The following is a 25,591-nucleotide window of genomic DNA, read 5'->3' on the forward strand; positions in this document are numbered from 1 at the left end:
CTTTGCTAAAGTCAGGGTACCCTACACCTATCACATGCCATAGTTAAGTAAACAGGTCCCTCTGTCAGTACAGGAATCAGCTTTGTTTGGCATGATTTCTTTCTGGGAAACCATGGTGGCTCCTGCCAAACATCCCCCCCCCCCTTGGAATGCTCACAAACCAATTAAAAGATATTAAAAGTTTAAGCTTAGGAACATGTATTTAAAACAAATGAATAAACGTTTAAAACAACAAAACGTATCCATTCTGGACAAACTTGCCCAGAATGAAAGAAAGAGAAAGAAAGAAAGAAAGAAAGAAAGAAAGAAAGAAAGAAAGAAAGAAAGAAAGAAAGAAAGAGGGAGGGAGGGAGGGAGGGAGGGAGGGAGGGGAGGGGAGGGGAAGGGAAGGGAAGGGAAGGGAAGGGAAGGGAAGGGAAGGGAAGGGAAGGGAAGGGAAGATTCTGAAAACCAGTGGTGGGTATAAAAATGCAAAGACCCCTTGAATTGAGCTTAAGGGAGTGATTTTTCATTGTCTTCTTTTCAGTTTCACAATCCATTCTCCAATCCTTGGCTTTCCTTGTGGTCTCCCAGTCAAGTCCTAACTAGATCTTACACTATCAATGTATTAGGGGCAATGAAAACGATTCCCAAAGTATGTGCAAACTTTCAAGTTCCTCAAAGTTGCTTTGGAGCGTTTGTGTGAGAATTCTCTTTGAAGCTCCGGCAAAAAATATTTAGAAAAGGACAGAGGTGGCCGCCATGCAGTGAAGAAGCTTGTTCCGGAGAGGGGGCGGTTGTGAGAAATCGCACTCCTGTGTCTTTAATTTTCTCCGGGAAAAAGGGAGCCTGCGTAGCAATGTCAACCCCTCAGTAGTCCGTGCTTTTAATATGTGATCCGTTTTCTCCAGTGGAGGGCACTCAATGTATCGCAAACTAGAATATTAGCACCAACAAGCTCCTAAGCATTTCATCTGTGTCTGGGAAAGGAAAAAGAAAAGAAAAAAAAAAAAGGAAAAGAAGAAGAAGGGGGGTGAGGGGAGAAGGGAAAAAAAAAGACTGAATGTGGAGAACAGCCTCTCTCGCGCGCGCGGCACACGGCTCCAGAAAACACGCGCGCGCGCACACACACTCTCTCTCTCTCGCGCACACACACACACACACACACTTTCAAACCCAATCGGCTCAATGGATAAAACTAGCTTTTGAAAGGACGAAGAGGGGGGCAAAATCTTGGAGACGAGATCCCGAGGGGACTTCTGTCGGGGGTCACCCATTTTTGACAGCTGGTTTGAAGGAATGGGTCGCCGCGCTTGGGAATGGAGACAGGCTGCCGACTAAGGAGGCTGCCTTGCAGCAGGAGGACACTTCGCGGCCTTTGCGTCCTCCCCCTCCCGCTGGCTGAGAAGTTGCTTTGCCACCACTGTCTTCTCGCGCTCCGACGAGAGGCTGGCCGATTGATGCCAACGGTCCGGGCGAGGCACCCCATGGCTTCCAGAGATTAGGTTATCAACCTTCCTTCGTTCCTTCCTTCCTTCCTTCGTTCCTTCCTTCGTTCCTTCCTTCCTTCCTTCCTTCCTTCCTTCCTTCCTTCCTTCCTTCCTTCCTTCCTTCCTTCCCTTTTTCTCTCTCCCTCTCAGGAACTTTGTGTAGGTTCCTGGCATCCCCTTGGATGGCATGGAAGTAGGAAGCAGCTGGGCGAGTGTGTGACATGATGCTTTAAGGGAAAAGGACCGGCTTGAAAGGGGGGTGGGTGGGGAAGAAACCACCACCAGCACCACCACAACCATCAACCTCCCCAATCATTCCAAGCAACAAACAACATCTGGAAGAAGAAAAGGGGATACAATTGCAGATGACGGAAGATGGGTAAGTGAACTTTTCCGTAAGGCTGCTGCTGTTCCCGTGGCTGAGTGTGGTGTGTGTTTTTGTGTGTCCGTGTGTGCGAGAGTGCACATCTCTTGCTTGTCCATTTGCTGAAGAAGAAGAAAACCATCAAAATAACAGTACTGTGTTCCTTTAGCTAGGTGACTCACACTAGCTACTTTTATATAGATTCTGCCTTCTTCTGCCTCAATCCCTCTGTTTCCCTCCCCTGCAGTGTTTTGAGTGATAATTAATCCTCAGCTGAATACTCTTACTTCATTATTAGTGGTAGATATACAGACCTGGACAGTTTTGTTCTTTTTCCTCCCCCCACCCCCGCTTCTGCCATTCTTCTACCCCCGTGGTGCCCTAAAATTCAGATCTATGTTGCATCCCCATTTAGGATTTGCTCAGCTTTCTTGTGTCCTGAGATTTTTTTTAAGGTAGTGGTAATGGTGGATCCAGATCCTTAACCCTCTGTTGAAGAGAAAGGGGCATTTGCTGGTGAACCTGCTCTTGAAGACTAAGTTGATATCATTCATACACATGCACATACCATCCTCCAAAAGAAACTGTTAAATCTCCAACACTTATTTAATAGATTCTCTTCCCCCACTCCACACACCTCCTTCTCCCAATGTGACAGGATTATATTTTTCCCTCCATGTGTAGGTTGGAATATGTTTCTGCTGGTTGCTCCTCCTGGCATAAGGCAAGGAGAAAAGATCAGAATTTAAATGAAGGAAGGAGGGGAAGAATCTTGCCATTGAAATGAACAAGTCAGACACAAATAGTCAAAAGCTCTTTGGATTAGCAATTTGCCTCCACTCAAATCAACATCAAATAAAATAACGGCTTATTTGGCTGTTCTTTGTTCCTTCTTTTCTTTTCCCCCAACCTAGTAATGTTATTTACTATTAAGAAGACAATTCCTTTGCCAAAAATCCTTCTGATGGAAGGATGCAGCCAAATGGCCAGGAAGGTTACAACTCTAGAAAGCTATACTTTAAAGCTTATCAGAAGAATAGAACAAACTCCAACTTCTCCCCATATTTGGGGGATCCACAGACCTATATGTAGCTTAGTTCTCCCAAGACTCTGCACACAGTTATTCAGAGAACATGGGAAACTTGAGCAGCTAGGAAGGACGACTATAAAATAAGTTTCCTGACACACATGTTAAATATAGAATATAAAAACTGACTGGGAAAAAAAGAAGGCATTTTTTTTTTTACTTTGTCTCAGGTGGAGCTCCCATTCATGTTTATTATTAATTTATACTAATAATATTCTCCAACCCTTTACCCAAAATAAATATTCTGTGTGCACGACTGTATAATATATAGAAGAGACATGGGAAAAGATGCTAGAACAATAAAACCAAGCTACTGTATATTAAAAGATACCTATAAGTAATAGAGTTATATCAGCTATTACGTGTGAAGATAGGAAAGTATGTCTGATGACCACATGCATTTTATTACAATACCCAGAAGCTCCTTATCTTCCTATTTAGCATCCTTAGACTTTCTTGTACATAAGGTCTGACACATAAGACATTCATAGCTGTCTGTTTGGATTATGCTTAGCCCACATGGGGAAAAAAAATCTTACAGTCCACTCTTTTTTTTTTCCTCCAATTTTTCCAACTTCTATCTGCCATACTACATTAAGACATTTTTAAGGTCATCTGTACATCTCTTGAAGGGCCCAGGAGATGTGTACTTGTGAGTTAGTTTATTAAGAAACCTTTTACTGATTCCAGAATGTTTAACAGCTCTGGAGCCTGGGTTTATTCTCTTTCCAAAAGCTACATCACAGTGACTTGACAAATATGTTTATTATTAAATCTGCAACATGCTAATGATAAGGGTGTTCTGGCTATATGCAGCATGCTAATGCATATTGCAATGAGTTAAAAACGAGAAGGGGAGCTTAATTTGTCTTCAAAGGTCATAAATCACACAGAAGTAATTGAATAACCATGGTGTGGTTTTATATGTTGGCTGGCAAGGGAGGAGGAAGAAGTAGAAAAAAGGGTCAGAACAACAAGAATCTCCATGTAAAACACACACACATACACATGCACACACACACACAAACGGGCCCACACAGATGCAGAACTGTATGGAGGCAAAACAGGGTGGTTTGGATTCAACTCTGTTATTTGAAATCCTGCTGGTGAATATTCTGATTCTGATTTATTTGAGTGGCCTCACAATGTATGTTTGTCATCTTCATGTTGTAGGTTTCCATGTAATTAAGCATCTGAGAGGCATGAGTGCAGTATTTGTTCTCCTTCCTACTGTGCTATTTGTGACGTTGAGTGGGGCTCAGAGAGCTTGCCCCAAGAACTGCAGATGCGATGGCAAAATCGTCTATTGTGAATCCCACGCATTCAGAGACATCCCTCAAAACATTTCTGGAGGGTCTCAAGGCTTATCATTACGGTACAACAGCATCCAGAAGCTCAAGCCAAATCAGTTTGCAGGCCTACACCAACTGATATGGCTGTACCTTGACCATAATTACATTACTTCAGTGGATGAGGACGCCTTCCAAGGGATCCGTAGGCTGAAGGAATTAATTCTAAGCTCCAACAAAATTACCCACCTTCACAATAAAACATTTCACCCAGTCCCCAACCTCCGCAATCTGGACCTCTCTTACAACAAGCTGCAGGCACTTCAGTCAGAGCAGTTTAAAGGTCTTCGCAAGCTCCTGATCTTGCACTTACGGTCCAACTCACTGAAAACGGTTCCTATTCGGGTTTTCCAAGACTGTCGCAATCTTGATTTTCTGGATTTAGGCTACAATCGTCTGCGGAGTTTATCTCGCAATGCCTTTGCTGGCCTTTTGAAGCTCACAGAGCTGCACTTGGAACACAACCAATTTTCTAAGATCAACTTCGCTCACTTTCCACGTCTCTTCAACCTTCGCTCCATTTACTTGCAGTGGAATAGGATCCGATCCATCAGCCAAGGGTTGACATGGACCTGGAGTTCCTTGCACAATTTGGATTTATCGGGGAATGACATTGCAGGGATTGAACCTGGGACATTTCAATGCCTGCCCAACTTGCAGAAGCTCAACCTGGATTCCAACAAACTTACTAATATCTCTCAGGAGACTGTCAATGCCTGGATTTCTTTGATATCTATTACTCTTTCTGGAAACATGTGGGAATGTACTCGGAGCATTTGCCCTCTGTTTAATTGGCTTAAAAACTTCAAGGGAAACAAAGAAAGTACCATGATTTGTGCAGGCCCTAAGCATATTCAGGGTGAAAAGGTGAGTGACGCTGTAGAAACCTACAACATTTGCGCAGAAATCCCAGTGGTTGTCACTGAAAAACCCTACCAGGTCCCTAAAACCCAGCAGAGACCCATCTTTATTCCAAAACCTACTATTCCCAAACTGGAAGACTATGAGCCAACATCTTTTACACCAAGCCCTTCTCCAGATTTCCCGACATCTGGACCAGAACCAGAATATGAGCATGTTTCCTTTCACAAGATCATTGCTGGAAGTGTTGCCCTTTTTCTTTCAGTGGCTATGATTTTGTTGGTCATTTATGTCTCATGGAAACGCTACCCAGCCAGCATGAAACAGCTCCAGCAACACTCCCTTATGAAAAGGCGTAGGAAAAAAGCCCGAGAATCTGAAAGGCAAATGAACTCCCCTTTACAGGAGTATTATGTGGACTACAAGCCAACAAACTCTGAGACCATGGATGTATCGGTTAATGGATCTGGACCCTGCACGTATACCATTTCTGGCTCCAGGGAATGCGAGGTATGAACCATGATCCTCCTAAATCCATTTCTGCTGCTGGGAAGGAGAGGTAAATGTTTGACACTCTTGAGGTGTCTCTAATCACTAGAAAGATTAATGAGCCTTCTTGCTTTGGGGTTTCTTTGGTGTGAAAGGTTATTTAATTAAATTACAACAGTCAGGGAAGTGGTGGTGGTGGCTACTTTCAACAATCCTGACTTGAAAGCTATTAGTCCAAGAATGAAATGAGGCTGGGAAAAACAGCATCAGTGAAGTCACTTGGGTCTGGCTTTGGCCATTTTATGCTGGCTAAAAGTTAGGGTTCCTTCTTCTATCACACAACTGAAGCAATTTTATATTGTGAGATCACAACAATGAAGGAGAGGCTCTGTTATACCGTAAAAATTGGCTTCATTGCAAAAAATTAAATCTTTTTTTTCCTTGTTCTATTTCAAATGCAATTCTCAGCAGATTACTTTATAAACTCTCCCCTTCCCTGCATTTTTTTCCTGATCCCTCATGCATGTAAAGAATATCTCTTTAAAATTTCCTTGAAATGTAAGGAAGGTAGATGTTCAATGTACTGTGAAGTTCTTTCTGAAGTGCCTTGATGAATAACGGAGGATTTAAATGTGGCCTTTTTTGGTTGATGGTGCTGAAATCAAGAACTTAAAAAAAGGCATTCTGTTAGCATTTGCTGGAGAAAGGCAGCCTCTCCATCACAATTTTATCTGATAATAATAATTTTATATCAAATGGAAGCTTAGGTTAAAATATGAAGATGATATTTGGACAGAATGGGATTTTATGTTGCTGCTTCCAGGGTTGGAAGAAATAGTACCTGAGGACACACTGCTTCACAGAAGGCTGCTGCAAGCAGGATGGGGTGGGGGGGAGGGAAGAGTAATAATTGTACTATAGTTATGGTTCTTGGCAACATGGGGACAGGGTGGAAGGTATTATTTAAATTCAGTGGCTGTAGGGTTTACAGTCCCACTAATTGTGTTTCCTGAAACTCCAACCAGAATTTGGATTTTCTGGTGGACCAGAACATGGATTATGCTATGAAAGTTTTGTCCAAAATTTGCCAAGATAGATTGCTCTTAAGATTTTGTATCTTGTTACATTAGAAAGAGCTTCAAATCAAAGACAGTTCAAATGAATCAAGATTCCAAGTAAGACTGACACTTTCCATTGAGCAGTTGAATCAAATCTGATGCCTTTCATCAATTCAGCCATTTAAAAGAATATTTCCTGATGCCTTTTTGAATTGATTAGAAAAATCAAATCAACTTTATATTTCCAATCAGTTTGAAGCATCGGATCAGATCAGATTGATCAATTGAATCAGAATGGATAATTTAAATAGCATTTGGGGCTGCTCTGAAAATACCTGGGAGATACTGCTTTGGCCATACTACAATGGTTTAGCTTCTAGGGGTAGATTCCTTTGGCTTCCCATACTACCAGGTTTAGCTTCTAGGGGTAGATTCCTTTGGCTTCCCATACTACCAGGTTTAGCTTCTAGGGGTAGATTCCTTTGGCTTCCCATACTACCAGGTTTAGCTTCTAGGGATATTCCAAAGGAAAGACAATTGGAACTATAGTGAAATTATTAGCCTGCTTCTCTGTAGTTTTTCATTTTGGCTTTGGTTCATACATCCTTTTTTTCTTTTTTCTTTAATAAATAAATAAATAAATAAAGAAGGAGCAAACACTTTAATAGTATGATTGTTTTTCTACTTGCTGAGAAAGACTATTCTCCATCGGTCTAATTTACATTCTTCAGAAAGATACTTATAACTCCTGAAGAGTCCAAAACAAGCTGATAAATCCCCATTAAAGTCTAGTGAATTCAATGGATCACTGGATATGACTTTGCTGGGCTTAGGTTATGCTCAGATCAGATCAGTTGCTCTGCTTGAGAAGTGGCTAGAAGTGTTCCCTGTTGACTGAAGAAGAGATGTAGGTCATCTTGGGGCAAATGTAAGAAGTCTAGGAGATATTTCTTTTCTATGGCAATGAGACATATAATTTAACAATGGTCTGTGCTTTCTCAAAAGTAAGCGTCGCTGAATTTGATAGGGTTTACTTATTCCTAATTTCTTTAAGATTTGTAAAAATAGAACCCTGGTCTCCCTTTCTCATAAGCTAATAATGGCATAAATATTGCTAGTGTGTTGTTTTAATTTGTTATATACCCAAGCAGAGACTAGGAAGTATGAAGTAGGGGTAATTTCCATTTTCTAATAGAGAATCACTAGGAAGTATAGCTGTCATATGAAAAAGCAATTCTGTCTCTTTATGATGAACAACTGGGGCAGTATGAAGCCATCCACACACTCTGTGCTCAACCCCTAATGCATGAAGATTCAAGGGTGCAATCATTTCCACACATGTCCCACTTAAGGAAGTAGTAGTCAGGAAATTCAAAGATCTCACTACCTGGTTTTGATGACCTTCAGAGACAATCTGTAAGCACATTTCCAGTTAAATTTATTTATTTATGAATTATAGAAGCTGCCTCTATCCAACTGGACTGTAGACAATTTGCAATATTGCGATAAGGCACCCGCCTTATGGAACATTCCCCCTGCCCCACCTGCCCAGTATTAGGTCGGCTCCATTCCTTTTGTTGTTTCAGAAGTCCTTCAAGACCTGGTTATGCCACCAGGCATGGAGGTCCAAGGGAACTAGAGACTTGTCTGGATGGCTCCACCATTGAGGTGGATATACTAATTCTCCCTCTGCTTGGGGTTTGTATATATTTTAGTTTTAATTAATCTCTGTTCTAAGTAGATTTTAAATGCCTGTTTTATATATGTACTGTTTTTTACTGATTACTGTAAGCCACCCAGAGTCACTTCTTGTGAGATGGGTGGCTATATAAATCCAATGAATAAATAAATAAATAAAACATATTTAATAAATTATAATATTAATAATACAATACAGTAAATAATATAGCTATAAATAAAATTAAGTTTTACTTCAGTGACTCAATACCAAAAGGCCCTCCAGGAAAAAACAAACAAACAAACAAACAGTTCTTTGCAAATTCCTGGAAGGCCATAAGAATGAGGGCCATCCTATTTATTTATTTTTTATTGTGTGGGTGTGTGTGTGTGCAGAAGCAAATGGTCTTTGCACCATATAAAGAAGTAGAGCTATACATCCACATTTAAGCCCATGGAAAGCTATCTTCCATGCAAATATATAGCCAGCTTTTAATTTAGGACCAGTAAATACATGATTTTAAATATATTATGAGAAATAAACTCTATTTTTCTCCCTTAAAAATTAATTTAATTTAATTTAATTTATATCCCGCCTTTATTTATTTATTTTTATAAATAACTCAAGGCAGGAACATAGCTAATACTCCTTCCTCCTCCTATTTTCCCCACAACAGCAACCCTGTGAGGTGAGTTGGGCTGAGAGAGAGGGACTGGCCCAAGGTCACCCAGCCAGCTTTCATGCCTAAGGCAGGACTAGAACTCACAGACTCCTGGTTGTATTCCCACAGCATACCTAAGATGAAATTAACTGACCCAGTCAACTAACACCTGAGGAATATCTTTAACCCCAAATATTCCCAGTTATGTACAGGGTTAAGTGAACTTCATCCAAACTACATCAATGGACTCATTTAGCTATTCTTCCAAAAAAAAAGAGCTGGAGAGAACAGAGACTCCATTGCCAAAATCATGACAATACCTAGTGATAGAGAACAGGTCTATCTTTAGATCATTTTTTTAAAAAATTGCTGGCTAAAGTCCATAATAAAATTGCTCTTATCATCTCTCAGCCACTGATTGGCTGTGGTGGTTAAGCTCCACCTATCATTTCCTAAGCTGGCCAATGGGGAGGAGCCAGTTTTACTGAAGTATTACCAATACAGTCCTAGCAAAGAACTAGGAATTTCCAGGAGAAACTGGGTGGGGACTCTGAGAAAATCATGCTTTTTAATTAGTGTGATCGTGTGCTGCTAGAACCACCAATACAGGGATTTGAAGACTGGATAAGTGTGTTGTAAGAACAGGAGCAATAAGCTGGGGGGACTTTCATTTCCTTCTAATCTACAGTGTCAATAAAAATCCTCCCATGTACCCTTATTAATGTTATTATTCTGCCATCAGTACCAATAAAATGGTAAAATTCCAGCTAAATAAAAAAGGGGGGGGAGTAATTACAATGAGGATTGGTCTGTTTTGTTGTTGTCATTGTAGCAAAGAGGAAAAACAAATGTAAAAAGAAGCAAATGGTTTCTCACAATTCCTGAGAACTTTGGAGCTCAGTAGAGAAAATATGTCCAGATACAATTAACTTTATTAAGGCAAAGCTAATTTACAGCTGAAAAATCTCTATCACAACCAATAATAAAATGTTTCCATTGTATCAGGTCAGAGACTGAGTCAATAATTTGCTTAGGAATGTTGGTCTTCTAAAGCTTTAAATCTTGTCCACACTGAATTCATTAGCCATGTGTTGTAAATGAATGGCAAAAGTAAGATATAAGAGTTTCTGCTGAATAGCCAAGTTATAGTCACTTGAGAAGACTAGTGAGGCTAACTTCTGAATCAGTTCTTTAAAACAAACCACATTTTCACTATCCCAGGCAGGCAGAAGTTAGTTTATACTTGCTTGCTTCCTTCTTGTTAGCAGGACCAGCCTTCCAGACAATGAACTATCAGTATCTTTCATCTGTTAGGACTGTAGTTTCCAGAATCTGGAGCTCTACAAATTCTTCACCCTTGTTCTAAAAATGTATATTATGTATAATATAAATAGCCAAAGACTCTAATTAACATCTGGGACCCCAATGGATGGGGCAATTATTCAAATTGCATGAAATCATTTCTTCCAAATACTTAGGGTCAGAATATTTCTTGCTTGGGCACTGATAGTTTTTGTTGTACTTTAACTACAGTATGTTAAGTCTATTTTAGAGGTTACACTGATGCTTTAATGAGTCATTCATTACCCTGACAGTAGGTCTACTCTAACTCTTTCCCACTAGCTGAAATCCCAGGTTGCACTGAAACTTTCATGCATTATATCTGTTAGCCAACAGAAATGTTCACCCTATTTACAGATTTGCTAAGTGCTTTGCTCCAGTTTGTTAGCTTCAAAAATTCAAAGCTGAATCAATTGTTGGGTTCTCATGGTTCATATCCCTCTACTTTGAATTCAAGTTCAATTTTCATTATTTCTAATTGATTACCTTTTAAGGAACATACGTATAGATTTTTGGTAGTACTAGTCCTATGACTCTAATAATAAAATTAATTTAAATGAAATGTCAGTGATTTTGGAAGCTGTTGTTGGACTCCAAGGGCTGTAGAAAAAGGTTGGGGACATTATGTAGGATCTCAGATTGTCAAATCCATCCCATATGGTCATCCTAGTCACCTGGATATTATCCATAGAATACTTAACAAAACAGCTCTTTTTTAAAGTTGTGAGATACATTTGGCTAAAATGGTCAGGATTCTATGTTTCATCTTTTCACCACATAGAAAAACACTGCATCTCGTCCCACGGCTACCCTTGGATTTGTTACTGTTTACAGCTCTAAAGAGCCTTCAAGGTAGGGAAAGAGAAACAATCAGATTTTTTATTTTATCTTATTTTAGACTCAGGATCACTTGGCCTGTCATGCTAGAAAGCTCACTTCCAAAAAATAAGAGGCTACAGGAGAAAATAATGGCCAGAGTTAAATAAAACTATCAGTTATTTTTATTTACATGTAATGAAAATGACAGCAAATTCATTAAATGCATTTAGTTTTGTGAATAACTGCAGAGTCCACTGGAGTTGAGCGGCCAATAAATTTTAATTTTAATAATAATAATAATAATATGCATGGGGATCAAGAATGACAAATTATAATTTTTTTATCAATTTTTGGATGGGTTTGCAGGATCCCACCAAAAGCTAGTCCTCAGGTTATTCTCTCCTACTTTAGGGGCTGAATGTTTCTCATCCTGCACCAGAAGCACTATGCAAAATGGTCTTACAGAGCCATAGACTTATGGAAAAATTGGTAGGCTGTGTCTCTAATTTCCTACTCAGTGCAAGATATCCAAGGTAGAGTATCTGTAACTGATGATTATGCAGCTTCTGATTAAAATGTCCCTGGCAATAGATCACACCATCTCTGAGTAATAGGTTGTATTATCATTTTGCTCTTACTGCTAAGCACTTTTTTCTACTGTTTGACTAATGAATAGCTTCCTATAACACATGCTCATTACCACTAGTAGCAGCGGAGTGTACATCCTGTGTGACAGTCCTTCAGAAGGGGCTTTGAGAAGGAACCAAAGAAATCTTCAATTCCTTACTGGGCAACTCCATGCATAGGGCTTGACTGTTATGGCAAGCATCCTCTGCCTTGCTTGGGCCATCTTCTTCACATCTGGCTCAGTCTTTCCTAGATTCTTGTGCACAGATGGGCCTTGCTGTAGGATGAAAATCTAGAGCTGATATTCAGAATCCTTAGAACATCAGTCACTTTATGCAAACAGAGGTGTCCTAGTAGCCTTTATAAGATTCAATATTCTGCATTACTCTTTTGGAGGAAGGTTGTTATTTCAGAGCATAAAGTAGACAAATGAGCTAAATGTTTCCAAATACTTTAATCAAATAACAAACCACCAGGTGCCTTCCTCCCAGGTATTTGAGATAGCACCTTCTATCAGCCAGCCTGTTCAATGAAAAGGGTGACCTACTCTGCCTTTATCCTGCTGTTAACTACAGTTTGGGTTATGGTTAACAGCAGGATTAAGGCAGGGTAGGTCACCTGATGCCCTAGAGGTGTTTTTGACCACATCTCTCATATATTTCCCCTTTCCACTGAACAGGATTATTATATGTATTATACCTGCACCAAGCCTTTCTTCACAGATAATGAGCATTTCTCTATATCTCTGCAAGACTTGAGATAGTGGATTTAGATCAGTATTCCCCAGCTGGTCTCTTACAGAATTTCAATGCATTTAGAAGCTACTAGAGTTAGAAAGTTTTTTTATATGTTCAGTTTATAGTAGAAACGATGCTACATTTTCAGCTTAAGTCAGTAATAATCACCTATTTTCTTCTCTCCATATGACAGTCTGGGTAAATTTGGATCATCAAGACAATTTGAAAGCAACTGCCCTAATGGCAGTCAGAATTCAAATTTTAAATTTTGTTTAAAATTTTCACTGTTTGTCTCCATAGTATATAACATTCTGGATAATTAAAATCACCAAACCACCCAACCACCAAACAAACAAAGAAACATATGTGTGTGTGTATATGAAGAAATTATCTTATAAGTGACAAGTATAATTCAGATTCATCTCCTCAAAGGCATCTTCCATTTACTTTAACTGAAGTTGGCTTTTACAAACTGACGTGATTCAGAAAGGAAAAAAAAAGCAAGGTCTTGATGGAAACACTAACATTCTTAAGGTCATATTGAAATTTTGGAACAAAGAGGCTTCCTTGAAAATCTTTTTCCCCTTTCTTTTCTTTTTCCTACAAGCAAAATGTTACTGAATACACTGGAAAAGCTGAAAAGACAATTATCTACCTTTTTAATAATTATTAAACTTGTTTATTTTATATATTTTTTGGCTTGGGAACTTTGCTTTAGTTTTTATTATCAAAAAATCATATTTTTTTTTAAACCAATGATTTATTCCTTGTTCCTACTTTTTCCTTTAGATTAAAAGTCAATAATTAACAAACTCACAGAATTAGAGAATATCTTGAAAGTTATCTAGTTCAGTCTCCCTGTGCAGAAAATTATCCCATAAACTGGATTCATCCATTGCCCTTTATAATCTGAAAACACACTTAACATGCTCAAGGGTGAATGGGTATTAGTTTAGTGAATGGATACTATGGTTAATTACTATGGATAATTTTCTGAACTGACTCAATTTCCTTGGTTTGCATGACATACTGAACCATAACCCTAACATATAGGCTGGGTTTGCACAACATTCTCGCTAAAATATGGTTGGTTAGGTTCAGTTAGAGCCTCATGTGGTGCAGAGTGGTAGGCAGCAGTATTGCAATCAAAACTCTCCCCACGACCTGAGTTCGATCCCAGCAGAAGCTGGATTCTTTCTCGGGTAGCCAGCTCAGGTCAACTCAGCCTTCCATGCTTCTGAGGTCAGTAAAATGAGCACCCAGCTTGCTGGGGAAGGTGACGACTGGGGAAGGCAATTGCAAACCACCCCACTCTATAGTCTGCCAAGAAAACATTGCAAAAGTGGCATCCCCCTAAAGGGTCAGACATGACTCGGTGCTTGCACAGGGGACCTTTCACCTTTGACAGGGTTCAGTAAGTTGTGCAGACATAGTCTGTGTGATCCAGACATTACTGTTGGGAATATGTCATTTCCCTTACCCTCCAAGAAGAATGACTTCTCTTTAGAAGATGGCATAAGACCCCTCTGAGTTAGAACAGCAAGATATTCCTGGAAATCTTGAAGAGTAACAGGTTGCTCCTGTTACTTCAGGAGAGACTCCATGGTGTGATACTAAACAGTCAGCTGAGCTGTTTGGGAAAATAGATTGAGTGGAGAATCACAATCAACATCCAGGCAAAGAAGTGCCTGTATAAGTAGAATTCCCTGTGAGCAAAGGTCTTATTCATGAGTAAGCTCATTTTTTTTTTTGAATTTTGAAACTATCTTTCTAAAAGTCTGCTGCTGAATTTTGGGTAGGGGTCTAGGATTAAAATGGTTTCAGTGGCAGATTCTTGATGGTGGGATAGTTTCTGTCTGTTACATCTTGGTTAGTTCCAATTGCCTTATCACTGACATGGTTCTTTCTTGGAGTTTGACTCTTGGAATCTGATTCTGTTGAGTGCGTACAATGTGTATACAGTATAAACCCTTCTGAGAGATAAGACTTTGAGTGGTGCGTAGGGGTTGGGGGTTATATTCCACCACCACCACCCTAAAAAGAGTGGAGGGGAGTTTAGCACAAAGAAATGGGTAGAACCAGATGCAAACTCATCTTAACAATAAATCAAGCAAGCAAGCAGCAATCTAGTCTTTAATTTGTTTTCGCAATGATCACATTTAGAAATTACAATGTAATGGCAAGTTTTGAAAGGTGGTGGCATCCAAACCTTTTGTGAGAGCTATATGCAATCCTGAATCCTTGAATTCTGCATGCTTGATATATAAATTTCTTCTAGCAGGACTGTGTCAAGCTGGCTTGATGTTTCTTTAAATGAATTGGGAAGATAGGAATAAACTTACCTTAAAATTGTTACTTTGGAATGAAGAAAGAAAGACTTTCAGCTTAACTTGGGAAAGATATGGAGAGATTCTTATAGATGGGTTAATCTGTTCATCTGTCCCCATAGCTGGGATGGGAAGATTGGTCAGGTGCCATCCTATGAGCCCTCTCCTAAAATGATGGCTTTATCAATATTCACTGGATTCTGTAGGTGTGAGGTTGAAGTAAACCTGACCACCATTGTTTCTGACAATGTTCCTGAACTTAAATTGTTTCAGGGAATCCAAAAAAAAAAGACCATGGCACTGGAATATAAATGCCTTAATTCCAAGAAAGCAGTTGCCAGCATATGGCCTGTAGGTATAATAAGTCAAAAGCCAAAGGCAGGTAGAGTTTTTGGAGCTCCTGTTATGGAACTGAGATCTCAGCAACTATTTTGTTCATGCCCAGACTGGAAGAAAGGGAACATGATGAAAAGAAGAGATTAAAAAATAAAATAAAATTCATTTTGTATAGTGTGAGTTTCTGTAACTTTTAAAAAGAAAAGATTGGATGAAAATTGACTGCTGTGTAAAGACCACAGAAATTAACTTAGTATTTAAGAATGAGTCTTTTGCATAAGCAATCATCTGATAAGGAATCATTGTGTTCTGTAAAGATCACCCTTCAAATTGGAGGATTTGTATGTTCCAGGGTTATTTGAGGATTTATATCAGGTGGAAACTTATGGCAGTAATTCCCTATGGTAACCTCTAGTCAGAGAAAAATGAAATTGACTAAAGCTGATCAGGAAGCCCCAGGTTTAGCTGCTGTAATTTTGGAGAAGTATGTGGTTGACTGAAGGACTTCCATAGGCGTGGAAGAAAGAAAGACGACCTAGGGAAGGTGATGAACGCTTGGGATGCAAAAGTAGTTTTAGGAAATGAGAGCTTGGAAGAAATATTTATTTATTTATCAAATTTTATCACTGCCCATCTTCCCCCAAAGGAGGAACTCTGGGCGGTTTACAATGAAAACAAAGTTAAAATTCAATACAATTATAAATACAATAAATACAAATGTAAATAAACAACAAGAATATAAAATGTGATAAAATCCAGGTGGCTGAAGATTCTCTATCAGTCCATGAGTATAAAGGACCATTCTAGGACCATTCTAGGGCTCTAGCCATCCCCTGGAGTGGCTATTCCCTTTCCCGCTTCAGGCATGCTGGCAAAACCAGGTTTTTTAGTTTTTTACAGAAGTTTTTTACAGAAGTCCCGGAGTGAGGGGGCCTGTCTCACCTCTGGGGGAAGAATGTTCCAGAGGGCAGGAGCTATTGCAGAGAAGGCCCACTTCCGAGACACCGACCAGATGGGGTCCTTTTACAAGAAATATGACAAGAATATTTTATTTAAAAAAAGAGGAAAAGGTCACAGGGTGGTAGGAATGCTTTAGTATATCAATGGCCAAGAACTGGAGATGCTGTAAATAGAGTTTTTATGCTGATTACTGTGTGCATGTAAGATTCTAGTAAGATTGTAGTGGAACTTTTGAATTCTGATTTCAGTCTTAGCACCGTTGGGTCCTAATCACCAAAGCCCATTTCTCCAGTTGCCTAGTCTATTTCACTTCCAGCTTATTTTGACACGGTGCCATTGAGCACATAACTGGTGCATCTGCTGCCTTTATTTGTTGTAAAGCCTGATTTTACCCACACATGGTGTTTCCTAAAAATCAGGTCTTTCAAAAGTATGACACAGGTTCTGCAAGAAATCATTGTTCCCAGCTGTGGAGGCATGAATCTGGTGGAGAAAAACAAGCAATGACATATGGTATGCCTTCAGCACAAAATAAATAAATACATAAAAATCTTCCAGCAGACTAATTGTGTGAGAATGAGGACTATTGTCTGTGTTAACTTGAGGATTATATTTTTCACTTGAAAACAAAAGACCTTCTAATAGTAATAATAATAATTTAAAAAAGCTTTCCACATAAATCCTTCCCAGAGATCATTAACCATGTTAAGAAAATTTATCTCTCCTCTCCCCCATTTTTTTTCCTTTTCTCCGTTTATGGTTCTATAAATACCTATTAGGGCTATACAAAGATTGAAAATGGAGATTCAATTTGATAGGTATTTATTTATTTATTTATTTCTCACATTTCTTTACTGCCCATCTTGCCAAGGGACTCTGGGTGGTTTACAATCCAATTATAATAATAAGAGATTAAAATCATAGAAACAAGTGCATTGTAACAATATAAAATATAAAATATAAAATCCCAGATGGACAAACAAACAATCTCAATAAAATTCCTCGGGGCCACATCACGGTGCCAATCACCCCCATGATTGACTATCCCCCCTCCTGCCCCAAGCGAGGAGGCAAAGCCAGGTTTTCACTCCCTTACGGAAGGCCGGAAGAGTGGGTGCCTGCCTCACCTCTGGGGGAAGAGTGTTCCACAGGGCAGGGGCCATGGCAGAAGGCCGTCTTCCTGGACCCTGCTAATCGGCAGTCTCTCATGGACAGGGTCTGTAACATGCCTGACTGGGTGGGATGGGTTGATATAATGGGGGTGAGGCGGTCCTCCAAGTAACCTAGACCCATGTCATGTAGGGCCTTAAAGGTGATAACCAACAACTTGAATTAGACCTGGAAGCAAACTGCAGTTTTGTGATGGTTGCCTTATCCCCAAAGAGACATGGACTCAGTTAGGCCTAAGGATTTCTGGTTTACTGGGGACAGAATGCATACACTGAAAAAGACAGGAATGGGTACGTGGCGTGCGAGGTAGCCAGTAAATACCCGTGGTGCGGACCTGGCCCTTCTCCACCCCCCATTGTCTCAAAGTCCTGATCCGGAGTCTTGATGGGTGATCAGGAGGATTAGCACTGGTCGCCTCTGTCCTCTTCCCGTGTCCGGCGCAGGTGTGTCCCCCAGGGTAATGCAGAGGTGTCAGGGAGATAGGGTGATGGCTTCTTGGGTCAGGGCAAAGGTATAGCTCCTTTGTCTTTTATTGGTGTCTGGTTTTTAGTGCTTAAAGGATTATCACTAATTCCTTCCTCTTTCCTTCCCTTCTCCGGAAAGGCATGTTCCCCGTTGTGATGCATGTATGCATTGCAACGGGGGACATGACAAGTTTGCTTGTGCAGCAAAGGTGTTATATATGCCATCCTTGGGGCTCCTAAAGTTGCTAGCATGGCCACATTCTCAACCAGCTGTAGTTTTCAGATGCTCTTTGAGGGTAGCCCAATGTAGAGCCCATTGCAGTAGTCTATACGGGAGATGACTATGGCATGAGTGACTGACTGGAGAGCTTCCCAATCCAGGAAGGGGAGTAAGTGGTGTACAACATAAAGTTGGGCAAAGGCTACTCTGAGTCCAGGAGAACCCCCAGGTTCCACACCAGATCTGTCTGGGACAATGCAACCCCATCCAGAACCAAAGATGGTAATTTCCCAGATACCTGGGAGCCTGCAACCCACAGCCACTCTATCTTGCCAGGGTTCAGCTGAAGCCTGTTGTTCCCCATCCAAACCCTTACAGCCCCCAGGCACTGAGAGAGGGCGGTCACAGCATCACTTAAGTCACCCAGGATGGAGATGTATAATTGGGTATCATCAGCATATTGATGATACCTCATCCTGTGACAACGGATGATCTCACCCAGAGATTTCATGTAGATGTTAAAAAGGAGCAGAGAGAATTCCGAACCCTGTGGCACCCGGCAAAGGAGGGGCCAAGGGCTGGATCTCTCACTCCCTATCAACACTGATTGGGACTGGCCCTGGAGGAAGGAGCTAAACCAATGCAAAACCATGCCACCCACCCCCAACTCCCTAAGCCAACCCAAAAGGATACCATGGTCGATGGTATTGAAAGCCACTGAGAGGTGAAGAAGAGCAAGGATGGATGCACTGCCCCCATCCCGGTCCCACCAGAGATCATCCAAAAGTGCAACCAATGCTGTTTCTGTCTCATATCCAGGCCTGAAACCCAACTGAAAAGGGTTCAGATAATCCATATCATCTAAGATCCTTTGGAGCTGCAATGCTACCACTTTGTCAACCACCTTCCCGAAAAGGGGATGTGGGAGACTGGAAATTGTCCAGCATGGTGGGATCCAGTGATGGTTTCTTGAGTAGGGGGAGCACAAGCACCTCTTTAAAGGTTGTTGGAAACATTCCTTCCCGCAAGGATGATTTCATCATCACCTGGACCCACCCACATATCACCTCCCAAGCTGCCTTCACCAGCCATGGGGCATGAATCTAATTGGCCAGTGGTGGCATTTACAGTCTGGAGGACCTTGTCTACATCCTCGGGCCCAATAGGATCAAACTGTTCCCAGATAAACAGGTAAGTATGATCCCCACAGACCATGGCCCATGCTTGGCATCCAACTTGGCATGAATCTGAGCAATTTTATCCTCCAGATACTTGGAAAACTCCTCTGCATGGCCCTGTAGGTGGGTTACTGGACCCACCTTCCCCAACAGGGATCAGGTGATCTTAAACAGGGCTGCTGGGAGGCATTCTCCAGATGCAATAAAAGTGGAGAAATATTGACATTTCTCTGCTCTTATCACCACAAAGTACTCCTTGATAGCAGCTCTAGCTTGTGTTCGATTGGATTCAGTCCTTGTCTTCCTCCAGAGGTGCTCTAGATGTCTCTTAATCCTCTTCAAAACCCTCAGCTCCTCCGTAAACCATGGGGAGTGTCGGGTTCGATGGGACAAGAGAGGTCACATGGGTGCCATCCTGTCCAAGGCCCCGGCCACCTCCCTATTCCAGGTGGTAGCCAGGGCCTCTGCTGGACTGTGCAGCAGATCCTTGTGTATAGCCCCTAGCTCTCTTTGGATCCCCATCAGGTACATCAGTCACCAGGGGTGGACCAATCGAATGGGTCCTGCCTCCTTGCAGATGGGAGCAGCATAAGAGAATCTCAAGGCCACCAGGGCATGATCTGACCATGATAAAGGGCACAGATTTAACTCTCGCTTCAGATCACATTGCCACTGCTCCATCAAGAAAACCAAGTCTGCTGTGAGGCCACTGTCCTGAGTCAGGTTCCAAATAATCTGGGACAGGCCCATGGCCACCATTGTGGCCATGAACTCCCAAGCCACCTCTGAGGCATGCCCCAGAGATGGCAGGTTGAAGTCCACCAGAACCTGGGGAACTCAACCACCAACCTCAAGGCAGCCTCCAGCAGCTCAGGCAGGGAGGTTGCTACATGGCAGGGAGGTTGGTACAATAGCCAAATTCAAATCAAATTGACTTTCTGAATTGGATCATGGATTTGGATTGAATTATCAAATCGATTCAGGTGCTTCCAAATTAATCTGACAATTTTAGGGTCTTTTGGGCATACATTAAAAAAAAAAAAAACACCTTCCCTTCTCCAATCAAATATACTTTCTGAACTGGATCAACTCAGTTTGTTAACATTGATTCAGAAATCCAGATTGACAATTTTCATTGGATCTCTTCAATTAAATTGCTGCTTTGAGTTCGATCATATATGATCTTAGCATCTCAGTACAAACCCAGAATGCCAAATCACTATTTCTCTCACCACATACACTTGTACTCATATGCATACATGCATATATGTAATGACAAATAATAGGCAGCATATGATTTTAAATAATTGCATTATTTCTCATGTAAAATTAGCATATTTTTCTATCAATAATGATTCATATTGAACCAATTTTCCATTTTAATCAGTGCTGGAATAATCCAGAACAATCTGGATATGAAATCTAATTGGGAATAATACTGTGATTTTCAGTAGTACTAGGTTTTGATTATATCTATTTTTTAAACTAAAATTTATTTAATATAGGAATGGGACATTTTCTATTATGATATTTTCCTAATGTGACAATTAAATGTGTTTCAGGGTTTGTTTCTTTGTCTGTTCACTTGTTTTAATGATATCGATCCTGAAAGTTGGCCTGCCTTAAGCAGATTAGGTGGCAGGGGAGGAGGAACGGGGAAGAGGGAAAGAGGTGTCTCCAGAAAGAATGAAATTGTTCTTGCAATCTTCTGTTTGTGAAGCTATTACTCCTTTTGGTCTTGAAAGCAATACCTATCAGTTTCTCTTACTGAGTGCGAGGAAGAGAAAACTCATCTTTTAAAATGGTGTTTCTGATAATTGCTGTCAATAACTACAGCTTTGTGCCTTCAAGTCACTCTTTTTATATATGTATATGTTGATAAGTGAAAGCCAGTTTGGTGTAGTGGTCAAGGCATCAGGCTAGAAACCAGGAGACTGTGAGTTCTAGTCCCACCGTGGGCACAAAGCCAGCCAGGTGACCTTGGGCCAGTCCCTTTCTCTCAGCTGTAGGAAGAAGGAAATGGCAAACCACTTCTGAAAAACCTTGCCAAGAAAACTTCAGGGACTTGTCCAGGCAGTCTCTGAGAACTGGACATAATTGAACAGAATATGTATGTATGTACAGTATATATGTATGTATGTATAACAACCAGAACATATGCTAAGGTACAACCAAAAATATAGCAGTGCTAATAAGATCAGGAAAAAAATTAGAATAATGCATAAATGAGTGACATTTGTAGAGACTAAAAATATATCCATTTAATATATGGATATATGTTAATATAGAACTAGCTCAACTAGCTTTAACATTTTATAAAAGCTAGGCATATAGACCAACTATTGCTCCATCGTCTCAGTTTTAGTACAATATGTTATTTCAATACAATGACATTTATATAATATACTTAGATTCTTAATATTCTTTTATTTAGGTGCCTTAGAGTATCAAATGTAGAGAAGAGAGAAGAAAAATAAGTGGATATGCTATCAATATTAATTAGTTTCAGATGTTAATGTTACGAGCATTATAATTGTTCATTTTCTTCAAAATGAAATGTAATGATATATAATGAAATGAAAACATGAAGGAAGAGCATACGTCCAGGTTTTTGTTTTACCCAGGCTGGTGAACCTGGGAAAGTATTTAATTATCCATTTATTAAATTTATAAATAAATAAATAAATAAATAAATAAGTAAAGTATTTAATTAATTGTCCACCAGGAAGACCCATTGCAGCTCAGTGTTTGCTCAGTAATCGACATCATAACCAGATGCAGCAGGAGAATCAGAAAATTCTTAGGCTGCATATAGCTCTAAAAGTTGTTTAGAAAATGGATGACTCTGCTGTGGAAATGAATCCAGAACCCTGCATAAGGTTGACCTTTCCAGTCAATGTCTCATTGCTTTTCCTGAGCAGAAAGAATGCACAGTGGAACAGCCTCCTTTTTAAAAATCTTTGCCTTGTTTTTACTTTTTATTTGCATGTGCTGGAAAGAGGTAATTACTAGTTTTAAGGTGAGTTGGAAGGCATAAGGTTGGAAGAACAAAAATAACAGGTATGCATAATTTTACTCCTCTGCTTCTAAATTCAGAGATCTCAGTGAGGAGCTTCATGATAGTCATGCAGTTTTCTATTGCTGCCACCCATCACTCGTGTAAAAGAGCAACTGCGGCAATACATATACCCTATAGCAACTTAAAGAAATTGCAACATGTTTCAGGATTTAGCTCTAGGAATGATAATTCCTCTTGCATTTTTTTCCCCCTACCAGTTCTCATTCAATTTGATGACAGAATTTGTTCTTGGAAGTTCTCTCAGAGACAATGAGAATTCTGGCATCCTGTCTTTTAACATAAAATCAACTCCCCCGGTAGTTTGCAGATTCCTTCAGCACCTGCCTGTCCTACCTCCCTTCCTATCAAACTGACATTTAGAAATAGATAGAGGAAGGAAGGAAGGAAGGAAGGAAGGAAGGAAGGAAGGAAGGAAGGGAGGAAGGGAGGAAGGGAGGGAGGGAGGGAGGGAGGAAGGAAGGAAGGAAGGAAGGAAGGAAGGAAGGAAGGAAGGAAGGATTCTGCAAAGCAAAAGTCTTTAAACATTATCCTTGTTTACCAGAAAGACTTTCGGCTTCATAGAGCCTCCATAAGCATTTTTAAGCACTCTGGAAGTATGCCTACTTCCCTACTTCACCCTCACCCCCTGTGCCACCCCAAATTACAAAAATAAACTAGGGTTTCATTTGTGGCAATCTTTTCTGTTTTGCCATTCAGTGAATGGCCATACCCCTTAAAGGAAGCTATGTTATGAGAATGCCCACAACACACTCAAAATTTCAGTTAGGTCCACTGCCCCCCCTCCCCCCAGATTCCTATACCTGCTTTACATAGTTTATCTATCAGCAAACAGAGGTCAAGGGGTATAAACTAGTAGCTAGGCAAGAGCTTCATCTGGAAGAGCTGGGTAATTGGGAGCTTCATGGCAACAGGCAGTGGACAGCCTTTTGCTGCTAGGGAACACAGGACATGTAGTTTTCCAAGACCAATTGTCTCAATGAATTCATTCATAATTAGCTGGCATAGTTAAAAGCATCAGAGAGATTGTTTTCACCCACATTGCGATGACAAATTGTTTAAGTGCTCTGACCCTCGCAGCAGAGAAATGAATTTATTCTCATAATCTAATATCCTATGCAGTCCATGGATAATTGCTTTCTCTTCCAAAAGCACATTTTCTTATCTTCACCCACCTATTTTTTTTTTTTTTTTTTGAGGGGGAGCTGAATATATGTCTAAAGTATATCTAGCATTTTAAAACAATCTAGCTATGTTCTCCAGGAGAATATAAATAATATGTGTTTCATAGAACCAAAAACCAAACATGAAAGTGTTTTGGTTTCAGAAAGGAAATTTTGAAATAAACTTGAATTCCAGATCTGCAGATTAAGGATACAAACTTTCACAACACAACTCTTTTACTTTGAATCTAAGATTGACATTTTAGGCAATTTGATTTGTGCTTTACATAGGCTGACCATATTTCCTTGCAACAAAAACGGGACATTGGGATGGCAAAACAGGATGGAGTTAAACTTATGTAATATTAGGTAATATTCTGTATTCATGAAAAAGGAAGATGATAAAAAAAACATTTTAAAGAGTTTTTAAGGTCCATTTGCTGGTCTTTGCTGGGAAGGTGCAGGAGGGGGATGTTGGGTGGCGTCCTGAGAGGCTGGGGCAGGGGTGGCGTTGGGTGGAGAGGTTGCAGGAGGGCTGAGGGTGGCAGCGAGCTGGGGCAGAAGAACAGGAACGGAGGAGTCTAGTGAATGGTTGTCCCTGACAACCTGTTCCTCTCTGGCATGCCCTTTTATTTTATTTTCTTCCTGCCATTTTGGTCTGAGAACCAGCTTCTTTTCTGCTGGGTGCACTTTTCCGACCATCTTCCACTGCACTGATTGGCGGCAGCGACTCTTCCTCTTGCTCACCACCGATCAGCTGTTCCTGCGGTTCCGCTCTAGGTTTCCCGCTGGATTGAGAACTACTGCCAAGTCAGCCTCCTTTTCAATTTCCATTTCAATTGCTTCCCGCTTTTCCCAATAACAGCTCCAGCGTTTAAAAGAAAAATGGGACAAAATTGGCATTTATATTAAAAGACAGGACGGTCAGGAAATGTTAAAAAAATGGGACTGTCCCGTTCAAAACAGTACATATGGTCAGCCTAGCTTTACAGCTTCCAGTTATTTTAGCCTCTCATATTTTGAGAATAACACTTGATATCTTGAGACTTTGAATTTGGGTACAACTGCTTCAATTTTGAAGGAACAAATCCTGACATTCCAAAATTGATGTGTTGTAGTTGCTTAGACTCTTTGGATGGATTGAGGGGTACTTGAACTCTCTATTTTCATAAAGTTAAGGTGCAATTATTTTTCATTGCACTGTCACCATAGCTTTTGGTCAACATATCTCTGCTGTATTTTTTTTTCTTAAGCAACTTCTTTGTCATATGTGTTATTTAAAAGCAGTTTAAAGCCATTTTTAAAGATTTTAATTTTTAAACAGGCTTTTAACACTGTATCGTAACACGTTTTCAAGCACAGCTATCTTTTTTATAGTGTTTAATATTTGGCTCGCTTTTGGAACTGGAACTTTGTAGTTTAATTATTTTAATTATTCTTTTTGTGAGTCAACATTGGTGGAGCCTAGTCATGAAGTCTACATCAGTCCTTAAATCAATGGAATGCAAACTTTCAATAAAACTAAGGAAGTTTCTCCAGGAAGTTCCATATACTACCATCCATTATGCAAGGAGGCTTGTTCAGAGTATCCTTCAAAATTGGAAATGAACACACTGACCAATGCTTTTTATAGGATATATAAATTTCATTAATTAAATAAAATCTCAAAGTTTTGTTTTTGTTTTGTTTGTATTTTGGACTTCCTTATGCCCCCTTGACAGCCAGTTTTCTGTAGTAGTTTAAGGCACCAGGCTAGAAACTGGGAGACTGGGAGTTCTAGTGCCGCCTTAGGCACAAAGCCAGCTGGGTGACCTTGGGCAGTCCCTCTCTCTCAGCCCCAGGAAGAAGGCAATGGCAAACCATTTCTGGAAAACCTTGCCAAGAAAACTGCAGGGACTTGTCCAGGCAGCCTCTGAGAATTGGACACGATTGAACAGGAAACAAAAAGGACCTTTATTTAGTGGGATGGATGGATTGATATTTACAATGCAAAAAGAATAAAGAATGTGGATGGATATTCTGCTACCACCTGATTCTAAGTCTTAAAGAAGGCCCTGGTTTGTACATACGAACATGAGCCTTACCTACAACTGCTGAGAACTCTGCTTTAAGATCGGCTGTGGAGGAGGAGGAGGGGGAATAGGAGGAGGAAGATTC

The 25,591-nt window shown here is 40.3% G+C and overlaps 1 protein-coding gene across 1 annotated transcript in view; it reads left to right on the forward strand.

Annotated features, from left to right (window-relative positions):
* Positions 1 to 4,065: 4,065 nt before the first annotated feature.
* Positions 4,066 to 25,591, forward strand: part of LRRTM4 (leucine rich repeat transmembrane neuronal 4) — a 390,974-nt gene continuing 369,448 nt past the window's right edge. Inside the window, exon 1 of the mRNA XM_063311374.1 lies at positions 4,066 to 5,640. Within this exon, the coding sequence (XP_063167444.1) occupies positions 4,066 to 5,640 (1,575 nt within the window). The remainder of the gene's footprint in view (positions 5,641 to 25,591) is intronic.

This window comes from Candoia aspera, chromosome 9 (genome assembly GCF_035149785.1).
Source record: "Candoia aspera isolate rCanAsp1 chromosome 9, rCanAsp1.hap2, whole genome shotgun sequence".
Classification (NCBI taxonomy): Eukaryota; Metazoa; Chordata; class Lepidosauria; order Squamata; family Boidae; genus Candoia; species Candoia aspera.